Here is an 11,733-nt window from a genome sequence, read left to right on the forward strand (position 1 = left end):
TCTCTGCAAATTGTGGGTGGGGGATATTTATGGCTACCTGGCTGTGAGCCCTAAGGTTGAAGTGGCCATTTTCCCGCATAAAAACCTCAGACACACTGTTAGTGGTGTTGAGACTGGTCCGAAGGGCCGCAAACTGACAGTACACATGACACTCACCTCTAGTGACATCGTTATAACTAATATATTTGCTCTTTATTCTTCAGATATTTCCTTCTTCCAAGACCTGGTATCTTGGGTACTTTAAGTTCCTGATACTCTTCACCAGGTAGGTGGGGATTTTAATTCTGTCATGCGCCCCTCAGAAGATTGCCCTGGCAGTTGGCCTATTACATCCCAAGATCCTACTTTTCCACCACCTGGACCAACTCTATTTGCCCAATCTATTTCTTTGAAGCATTTTGTAGTTATTTGGCAATCCGCCCCTGCACAAATCCTTTACGCATATAGTTTCTGTGTTCTATTATGCAGAAATAGGAGATATTGTGATTTTCAGACCATAGCCCGATTCTTGTGACGCTATCCAGAGGTAAATCCCCATCTCCCTCGCCTACATGGCGTTTTCTGTCATACCTGGCTGATAATGGGGGTTTTCATGACATGCTTTACGATGTGTGGGCAGAGTATGCCACCACTAATGGAGCCCACCTCACCGACCCCAATCTTTTTTGGGAAACAGGCAAAGCCTTCTTGAAGGGAAAAATTATTTCTTATACACCTTCTACGTTTCAATTTAGAAAACATTCTCAACAACAACTCCAACAGGCTAGTGAAGTTCTTTGTTTAGCACAGAAGTCTCTGCTACAGACACACACTCTGGCTACCAAAATAGCTTGGCAGCTTGCAAAACAAAATTATGACTTATGGGTGGAACAGCAAGAGGCAGCTAAACTGTCCTATTCTGCTTCATGGTTCCACAGGTTTAGTAACAAAGCAGGCAAAATTTTGGCCAAACTTTGCGCATGCCCTAGGTGACCAACTTACATTTTGGCTTTGAAAAACTTGCGGGTTCTCTTGTTACCACACTTGTGATAGTTAGTAAACTGCTTGCTGATTATTATAAAACCTTATATTTAGAGAATTCAATTGATCAGGCGAAGGCAAGACTCTACTGGCCAGAGTGAGTAAGCCCCCAACTCACATCAGCCCAACTGGAGGCTCTTAATGCACCTATTTCTCTGGAAGACATCCACTCGACTATTAAATCTCTCTCATTGAGGGTATGTGTATCAGGTGCGCTAATCAATAAGGTAGTGTTCACAATAAAATCATTTGCAATGTGAAAACAAAGGAAAAATTTTAAACAAACCAACAGTGTTCCGCTGATATCAAAAACAATTGGGTGAACTTCAAAATGTGCTTTAAAACATATGGAGGGATTAATAAAACACAAATTTAAACCACAGCATTAACAGTGAAAACACTGATTGTGTCTCAAGTGTGCATGGTGCTGCATAAAGTCCCAAATAATACATAGAAATAATCCAAATGAAAATATGTTGTGTTGAAGCCTTCAAGCTGAAGAGGTGAAGATCATGTGACTATATTCAATATCCCACCACCAGCGTAGCTTCTTACCAGAGAGATGAGAATAAAGGGCATACAAATATGTGATTCCGCTCCAGAGATCGAACACCAGAAAGGTTGAGAAGATTTACCCCTAACACCATCCAAGAGGAGTGGAGGTGATGAGCCTCTTACCAAATCAATGAATGGGTAGAGCTGTAAAGCAACAGTCACTTCTCCCTTCCAACACGGTAGATGATGGGTCGGTCTCTGGTGGGTGTTCGCTGTTCTTAGCCTCAGTATAAGTGGGGAAAGAAAGGAACCGCCAATAGTGCATTATCATTTAACATTTTATTGATGTAAAGAATCGCACTTACATTTGAATGAGAAAATACACGCATTGAAATCACCCTTGCGGGACACAAATGACAGCGGTTGCCTGCAGTGCTAACCGCTGTATGACGATGTGTGTGACGCGGCGCAGAGTCTACAGATGGCGTTAGTGGTGTCAGTATTGGCGATCAAACCTTTTGATCTGCTTTATTTGCTGATGATATTTTATTGTAGCCTCTAATCCTTCATTGGATTTTAGCAAAATTCAGAAATTTCTTGCAGCCTTTCGACTATGTTATGGTTTCATAATAAATTTTGACTCTGACAATAGCAAGGCCTTAGCATTGCACCATTGTGCGTCAGCTAAGTGGTGAATGTATTCTCCATTTACTATTCCCACTCAATACCTCACCTATTTGGGTATACGAAAAGGCCGGGAGCCCTATTCTAATAATTACCCCCCCTTTAATAGCTAAGATGGTAAAGGAGTTGGAAGCTTGGGTGGCCCTCCCCCTCTCGCTCAGAGATGTCACCTTTTCAAAAAAGGTGTTGTTTACATGACTACCCCTTTTATTAAAACACTCTGATATACAAAAAAAATCGTATGGCCCTAATAGCCTTCTCATTTCTTGTAAGAAACCATGCATAGTCCTCCAAAAACATTGTCTCCCTAAGTCCAAGTGAGGTGCAGGTCTGCCCAATTTTAGGTTTTACATTCTCTCTCGTTTGCTCAGGCAGGGCCTAGACTGGATAACTGGGAAATCTTGAGATTCCAAATATGTGCTTGAGAATGCCCTGGTCTCTACACTCGCCCTTCTGGTTTTCCTACACTCTAATTTGAAGGCATTACCGATTCATCTCAGATCTAATATCCTAATCAGGGATACAGTTATCGCCTGGAGATAAGTGTGAAAACTACTGGGGTTATCCCCAATATCTCTAGATTTTTACCTATTCATGGCAACCCTATGTTTCTTTCATCTACTGAAGTATAAAGCCTCTGTTCAGTGGTGTACCTGTGGTCTCACCAAAGAGGCCTCCTTATAATATGGTAACCCTAGTTTAAGTCTTTTTTTGTCCTATCTCAAGAGTATTCCTTACTGCCATCACATCTCTTCCATTACCAACAGCTACTCACTTACCTACAGACCTGCTACAGCCTCATGCCTGATCCTCTTTAAAGTTCTTTTATTGATGTAGTTCTCCATCGGGATGATAAGTCCATCTCAAGCCTATATTCTCATCTTACTATGCACCAGTCGGCTAAATATCATCTCAGTTTCTTTTGAAAATTGTCTTCTATCTGCAACGATACTAATATTCCAGAAAAGCTTCTTGCAGGCTATTATACTGTATGCAAATTATTCATATCAGAGACCTGGTGAGAAACCCAATTTAAAATATTTAGAGCTTACTACTCTTTTCGTACTAACTCTGCGGACCGTTCGCAATCACAGTGTCCTTGGTGCTTGCTTCAATGACCTACGTTACTTCATCGCCTATGGGAATGTTCTTCCACCTCTACCATTTGGAACTTTTCACCTACATTGCTAAAGTCCTTAAAGTTAGGTTGCCTAAGGACCCTTTGCTGTGTCTCTTTGGATACAAAGTGTCACCTACCTAAATTCAGCCATCAATGACATCAAGCTTCTCACAACAGGCTCATATATGTTTACTGGAAGCTCGCAGAATAATTATAAGTAACTGGATTAACCCCTCTCCGACGCATCTTCTGGCTGTAAACCAGGCATTGCTTTTGCTCTTTAACTTAGAAAATCTGGATACCATTTTTCAGAACTCCTTCACTACCCGTCGGTTCTTTGCTAGGTGGCGGAAATTTATGGAGTACGCATTTTCACAGGAGGAACTCTTATCCAATTCTGCTACACTGACTGGTATCTGAAAAAGGATCTTTCCAACTTAGGCAGGCTTAAAACATTAGATCCAGCCAGCCCCATGATTCCTCCCCCCTCCCAAGCCCCCTAGTCCTTAGGGACCTCCTGGCTAGCCATAAACTCACTGCTAATTATATTTTTCTTACTGTAAGATTCTTGTTCCTGATCCAGCTGTTGTATGGCTTCTTGTGATCCTCAACTTGTCACGGTTTATTATGCTTACACTCCTGAAGGTATTTTATATTATAGAGTTCTTAAGATGCTACGCTATTGTATAGGTAAATATGCATCATTTGCCTGTATTGGATACAAGGCCTGTGTTTTGGGGCTTTCATGCCTTTTGTACCGTTTTGTTTGAACCAAAATCCAAAAACAATTTAAAAAAAAACAAAAAAAACAATTACAATCAGCTTATACAATATCTGTACAATTTAATTTAGGTTTGACATAGCCTATGTAATGCAAGAGGGTACCTAAGCAATCAATTTACATCGACTCGGTAGGTGCTCACACAACACAGTTTTTGCTAAACCTGAAGGAGTTTACACAACTGGATTTTAATAATCCCAATACCCCCACCCCCCCCCCCCCCACTGCATGTTAGGTTTTTTTATTTTTATACAGTCACATAATGCACTGGGTCTTCATCTTTTTTGCCTCACCTCTGGCCAAGTGTGGGCCTCAGATGATGCAGATAACAGGGCTGAGGTAATGACATTGTGCTACTCTCTGCTTCATTACTTCATTTTGTCTTTGACCAAAGGGCACCTTGGTGTAACGGGGAATCATGGACTATGGCGCCCCTTCATTCATAATATATCCTCAGTGGTCAAGGTTTAATAACAGTGGGGTCATTTAATCTCAAAGGCTGAGGACATTGTGTCGGGAAAGAGAAGCTCGGGAGGGGGGGACTGCATTGGATTAAAGGTGAGTATTGCAAATTTAGCTCCTTTTTATTAATGAAGCCTGTCTGGCTTTAGGCTGAAACTATAGTTGTCAGGAGAGGAAAGAAAATGTAAGTAAGAAAAGGTGGGTGTGTTCTGAAGGGGTGGAAAACATTGAACCTGGTGTTTACCCTGCAATGCCAAAGCACAAATTCACTTTAAAACTTACATTAAAGGTAACCTGCAAGAATAGAAATATGGGCACTGCCTAACTAGGTTTTTAATGTAGGCTGTGCAGCTGTCATCCTGATCCTTGCTGCGTGAGATAATGAGTTACTGGCTCCATACTCTGGAACTCATTAGGTAGAGAAGCCAGCATCAGGAAGCCAGTTAGCCTCAGACATTGCACATTTAAATACTGTTACGAGCTAGTGGGATTGTGGACCCTCTGGGCCATCTGAATATGGGGTGAGGGTGTGAGTCCCTGAATGGACCAAGGTGCAGAGTCTAAGGAGCCGTCAAGTAGGCACCAGTTCAGCCCACACTGGGTGATAGGCCTCGCTATGGGGCAGCTCCCAGGTTTCAGCACATGGACATTCTCATGCAAACGGCAACTGAGCAAGGAAAGAACCAGAACGAAGTACCAAATAAGTACCAATAAGCAACCTTGGCAATAGGGACAGGCCAAATGTTAGGGCAGGCAGTAAACAAATGTGGTGTGCAGGTATCGCTTCACACTGTATTCAACTCCAATGTAATGTCAGAGGGGAGTAACCGATGGGCTGGGATCTAAGCCAAATTCTTTAATTTACCTTACACTGGAATGGAATACAGTGTGTGGTGGTACCTAAATGCCATATTATGTTTTGGAGCGAGATGTGCTCTATCTCTGCCATTACCTAAATACAGTCCCAGTGTACACCTGGGAGGCTAATACTGCTGGCTTGGAGTGGCACAGATCTGTCATTGTATTAATGTACAAATGTGGTTAGACAGACAGCCAAGGTCGATAATCCAAGAGACAGGATCATGGGAACTCCCGGACACTGGACTTGAAGACACTGGGTACATAGGAGTCACAAGAGGCACAAAGTGCAGGGGTTATTGAAGACAGTGGGGTAACAGTTATGGGAGCACTGGGATGCTAGCCTAGGTTAACAGGAAAACTTGGTTAACAATTTCTTGCAGCACTGGGATTCTGGGAATTCAGTAGTGAGGGAAAAACAGAGTCACTGGGGACACCAAGATACAAGGATAGCTGAAGTTGCTGGGGTCACATGAATGCTCAAAGACACTCAAAATCTGGATCACTTTGAACACTAGACCAGGGGCCTGCAGCTAAGAACACAACCTGTTGCTTAGGCATCAAATGGGAAAAATTATAAGTAGATTGAATACAGTAGGCAAGATGTGGCAGTAGCTAGAGTATCCAGTCTTGTGCAGCAAGGAGGTAAGATCAGACCACATGTTTGAAGGACTAAAAGTGACAACAACTTGATCTGTAGTGCTGATCTGTAGTTCCATGAACTGATCTTTGAAACCAATCCATAGTTCCTCAAAGCGATCCTCGAACCTCAAACTGGACTGCTGATCTGTAAAACCACAAGTTCCAGATGTGTGACAAATACCATGTGTGAGGTTCCTTTTAAGGAATCGGTGGTGAAACTCCCTATATCATCTCCCTACAAGCAATGGGAGCCATATCTTTTGGTATCAAACCAGTGACAGATGGGTGAAACTGGGAACTTAGGTGCAAAAATCTCTCCACCCCTGAAACCACAAGATGAGTCAACTCTCTGTATCTGAGAGTGAAAATGTATTCTCAAAATACTAAAAAAAAAAAAAAGACTAATCAGTAGCTTATAATCAGTTATCCTACTAAAAGAATACTATCTAGTCCCAAAGTTTTCTCTTCTAACCTTTTCTTCCCAACAAATTAGTCAGCAATTCACTACCTACTGTGCAAGTCATTGGAAGGGTTACAGAAAGTGCAATCCAGCTCCAGGCAATGGGTTCACATTTAATTATTTCTACATCCATACATCGTCCACCCAGCCTCACACAAACATGTTCACTAGTGTGCTACGAAAACCAAAGCTTCTGTGTACAATCTATTTTTTTATTGTGCACCATGTGTGTGTGTTTTTTTTTAAACCAATACTATTTGAAATCAATACCCCATGCGGGAGCTAAATTGATATCTATTTACTGATCTGATGACTAGTCTACTGCACAAACCCAAAGGCTTTTTTTATTATCATTATTTGCACGGCACCCCTTTCCTGAATAGCACGGTGCTGTATGAAACTTCAATTTGCCAGGAGACTCGAGAAGAATATTAATGATTCAGGGACAGTCTGAAAAAAAAAATCATTACTAGTGTCAAAGGATATGAGGGCTTTAGAATGTAATACAAAATGGAAATTATTTATTTTCTTGTTCAGGGTGTATAAAGCTAACATCACAGCAGTCTACTATATCAATTCTACACTGCAATATTCCATTTTGTACATTCAGTCTGCAAGGGCATTTTGACAGGAAGGTCAAAACGAATATTACCCCAGATTTTAACTTTCTATTATCTAAAAAACATTGCTTGCCATTTACCACAGTTATCATTTTGTACCCAGCTATTCACATATTTTAAAACTGTTAGGCTAATTGATTTATAAAGTTGAATGAATATACATTTAATAATGAATAGCTATTCATACACAAATATTGATGAATAGCTGTTCACTGCTATAAATATTAGTCAATTATTGGGAATGATTTATGAAAAGGCTGTTCCGCATAGCAGCCAATAAGTTAGAGGAACCTTGGAGCTATCCTTCTTTATCCTAGACAAAAAAAAAAAAAGATACACAAAGCATGGTGACTATAGCCAATACCTGCAGATCTCTTTCTCCCAGGTTTTAGAAACCATTGAGTCTCTTACAAATTCCCTTTTATTCCCAAAGTACATTTTTATCAAATTCATTTAGCCAGCCAATACAAATCACAAGATTTTTTTTTACTAAAGCAACCACATCTGCAGTAATACGATTAAGAAACAATGAATTTGAGTTAGTTGCCATTGGTAACATCAAGTACGCCAATGTATCTGTCTTATTCAATATGGTAAAGAGCAATCCCACACTAACAAGCAGCAATGATTTTGTTACCTCGAGACTGATCAGCATTGTTATAGATTACTGCATCTTGCACATGCCCTTTATTGATCATATATCACCCAAATGTACAAAGCCCCTTAATGTGAGGACAATGAGGCAATAACTACAGTTCCATTTTGTTTGGAAGCAGAAGACTGTGGGAGCGGATGCAAACCCACATGCTGCTGATAAAGTATCCAAGTATCTCAGCATAGATCAGAGCAAATACTATAACCACGTGTCTTACATTTGGACAAGATAGTGCTTATATACTGCCGTATTAGGGAGACTGTAAGAGTTAAGATTAGGGGCCAATTTACAACTATGCTTTGTGGGAAAATATGCATTAACACAATGCATGGCATTTATTTTGAATAGCACCCCAGTTTACTAAGGTAGTGCAAATGCGCTGTGGCAAAATATTTGTAACAATGATTATTTAGATTTTTTTTTTGCCTATTGATTTTAATGGGCTGCCCTAATGCACATTAACACATGACATAACATGCATGAACACACCGCACACATGAGAAAAAGACCCATTTGTGCTAAGCCTCAAAGTGCATTACACACATGCATTGTCTTAACCATAAACTTCCAAAGCCAAGGTGGGAAGTGGAAAAGGACCTACCTGGGATAGCTAAACTGGTAAGAGGGACTTTGTGGATCCTTTGTGGTAGAGTTGCCATCCAGTCAGCAAACTGCAGATCACTCTTCCCTTGAGATGCAGCCATTGTGCTTGCCTGCTGCCTGCCTCCTCTGCCTGCCTAGCTCTTCTGCTTGCAGTGCTGGGCTCCAGTGCTGGTGGAGAGAGTACATGAATGTACACCACACCCACAGGATGGCGCAGACACATGCTAATTCCCCATCATTAGTCAGGAGCTTTTATTCCCTCAATGGAGCTGGCTGCTGTGTAGCTGGAAGGAGACGCTCAGTGTTTGCGAGCTCCTCTAGTATACAGTGTGCCAGGAATACAGCACAGATTATTGCTAGAGAACCCACACTGAAACATTAAGGGCTTGTGAATGTCACATCAGCTTTGCTCCCTTCTGTCTCTGTATTCTCTTACCCATTGCATGTAACAGAAACAGTAATATTATTTTACCTTGTAGAAACCTAAAAAATATAAATTTCATAATAAAAGCTAATGGATTGGTTCACTCATCATGAAGCTTAAAGTGTATGTAAACTCCAACAAAAAAATGTCTTTTATTTGCTGCCTTGGTCTGTTAAATATAACATTGAAAGCATTTCATTATTTCTGCTTGGCAAGTGCAAAAAAAAAAAAAAAATTGCTGTTCGTCCAAACAGAAATATGTGAGCTAATAACTTCCAGTGCCCTCTTCCTTATCAGTTAACATTTCTTTCTTTGCCTAAAACCTCCCCCAATGTTATGAAGAGAGGGAGGTGTTATATAGTCCAACACACTAGATGACACTATGACAATGCAGCTCCTCCTTTATACTGTATGGTTGTCAACCTAGGACAGGTAGTGCGTTATTGGCAGGATCAGCATGTAATGAGAAAGAAGCAAAAACCTCGGGAAAAAAAATTAAAATCCAGCCATCACATTTAAATAAAGGTAAGCTGTAATATATTCAGAATTTGTTCCTGGGTTTAGATGCGCTTTAGAGATTTTTTCAACATTTGCATTAAGGATTTTTAAGAGAAGCATTCAACCTTTATGCAGCAATGCTTAGCTTATATTACAGGACATATCTGATATGGTCACAGCATGCATGTTTATTTTGTAATATCAGCATTATAACAGCAATACAAACAATAGTTATATTTAAAAATCCAATACAAGCTTACTCGAAAAATTTCCTTTCATGTTGTGAGTTCTGCCTGTTTGCTGTCCGACTCTTTCCACAACTTCCTGGATTCCCTGCATGCTTTTCAGCTTCTCCTCGGCTGTTTGCTTTCAATTTCTTGGGACTACATATCCCATGGTGTTTTGCTGTATGCAATGATTTCTGCACTGACTCCGCCTCCTGAAACTCCTTCTCTCAGCACCTCTGTAGCTCAGAAGGTAGGCTCTGTGGAATGTGTGACACAGCAGTGCCAACTCAGGTCATAGGGAATATGTGTCAAGTTGAAGACTAATGAGAGCAGGCTAGAAGGAATTAAAATAAAAAGTGGAAATGAATATCTAATTTTAAGTTTTGACACTAGATATGCTTTAAAGAGTTGGAACAAATATTCTGGGCTTTAGTAGCTATCTGAGAGTGAAAGCAATCCAATCACTATAAAAATAAAAGTTGACCTAGCAGCAACCTGTTAAGAAAGATCAGCTGTAATTACTTGTTTGGTGGGTGGTAAAACCAGGGCCGGTGCTAGACTATTTTGCACCCTAGGCAAGACCAGCTACTTGAGCACCCCCCCCCCCCAAAAATAAAAAATAACTGTACACATTGCCACCTTTCTTGTACATAATGTCCCCGTTTAACACTACACTCTGCTACACCCCCTTCCTGCACACACTGCCCCTCTTTAACACTACACCCCCCTTCATATACACACTGCCCCCCTTTAACCCCAGACACCCCTTTATATACCAAGTGCCCCCCATCTCTAGAGGTGACATCCACTGGGGATGAGGAGGTGACAGGAGAGGAATGTCTCACTGGCCATGGCTGCGCACTAGGTGGTAGTGCGCCCTAGGCGGCCGCCTAGTTTGCCTAGTGGTAGCACCGGCCCTGGGTAAAACCAATCGTTGCTCCCTGGTACAGCCGTCACTGTTATCTGACACATACAGGAATGTCAAATGTTGTGCCCCCCCCCCCCCCCAATGCTGTGGTTGCACCTACTCGGTGCTACCACATTGCAGTACGCAAATCTGTAGGTAATGTCCATAGACACAATGCTTTGTGTATAATTTTCCCAGTACAAGATAAAGAAAAAAACTATTAGCTTATATCTTATATTTGCTACAGGAAGCAAATCGATAACATAAATGTAAAAGTCATCCCTGTATTCTAAAGTAGTAAATTATACTATATTACCAAAAGTATTGGGACACCTGCCTTTCCATGCACATTAACTGAAAATGCACCCTTTGCCCACCCTTTGCAGTTATAACAGCTTCAACTCTTCTGGGAAGACTGTCCAGGAGTGTGTCTATGGGAATGTTTGACCATTCTTGCAGAAGAGAATTTGTGAGGTCAGGCACTGATGTTGGAAGAGAGGGTCTGGCCGCAGTCTCTGCTCTAATTCATCCCAGATATGTTTTATCAGGTTGAGGTCAGGATTCTGTGCAGGCCAGTCAAGTTCCTCCACCCCAAATTCGCTCATTCATGTCTTTATTGACCCTGCTTTGTGCACTGGTGCACAGTCATGTTGGAACAGGAAGGGGCCATCCCCAAACTGTTCTCACAAAGTTAGGAGCATGAAATTGTCCAAAATGTCTTGGTATGTTGAAGCCTTAGGATTTCCTTTCACTGGAACTAAGGGGCCAAGCCCAACCCCTGAAAAACAACCCTAAACCATAATCCTCTCTCCATCAAATGATTTGGACCAGTGCACAAAGCAAGGTCCATAAAGACATAAAAAGATCAAGTTTGGGGTGGAGGAACTTGACTGGCCTGCACAGAATCCTGAGTTCAACCTGATCAAACACCTTTGGGATGAATTAGAGCGGAGACTGCGACCAGACCTTCTCTTCCAACATCAGTGCCTGACCTCACAAATGCTCTTCTGCAAGAACGATCAAACATTCCCATAGGCCCATTCCTGTAAAGTCTTCCCAGAAGAGTTAAAGCTGTTATAGCTGCAAAGGGTGGGCCAACTCAATATTGAACCCTACCAACTAAGACTGGGATGCCTTTTCAGTTCTTGTGCATAGGGTTAATGATTAAGCACACAGTCAGCGTGTGAAACGCGTCTACCTTGTCACGATTGTCATATTTGGATATCCAGTCAATAAATCTGGATTTTGACTCAACCTGGAGTGCTGCCAATTCCTTT

At 41.4% G+C, this 11,733-nt stretch overlaps 1 protein-coding gene across 1 annotated transcript in view; it reads right to left on the reverse strand.

Annotated features, from left to right (window-relative positions):
- PLCXD3 (phosphatidylinositol specific phospholipase C X domain containing 3) overlaps positions 1-8,709 on the reverse strand; it is a 190,104-nt gene extending 181,395 nt beyond the window's left edge. The window contains exon 1 of the mRNA XM_082261723.1: positions 8,399-8,709. Within this exon, the coding sequence (XP_082117849.1) occupies positions 8,399-8,501 (103 nt within the window). The 5' untranslated portion in view covers positions 8,502-8,709. The remainder of the gene's footprint in view (positions 1-8,398) is intronic.
- Between the last annotated feature and the right edge of the window lie 3,024 nt (positions 8,710-11,733).

This window comes from Pelophylax lessonae, assembly GCF_965119305.1.
Source record: "Pelophylax lessonae genome assembly, chromosome: 1".
Lineage (NCBI taxonomy): Eukaryota > Metazoa > Chordata > Amphibia > Anura > Ranidae > Pelophylax > Pelophylax lessonae.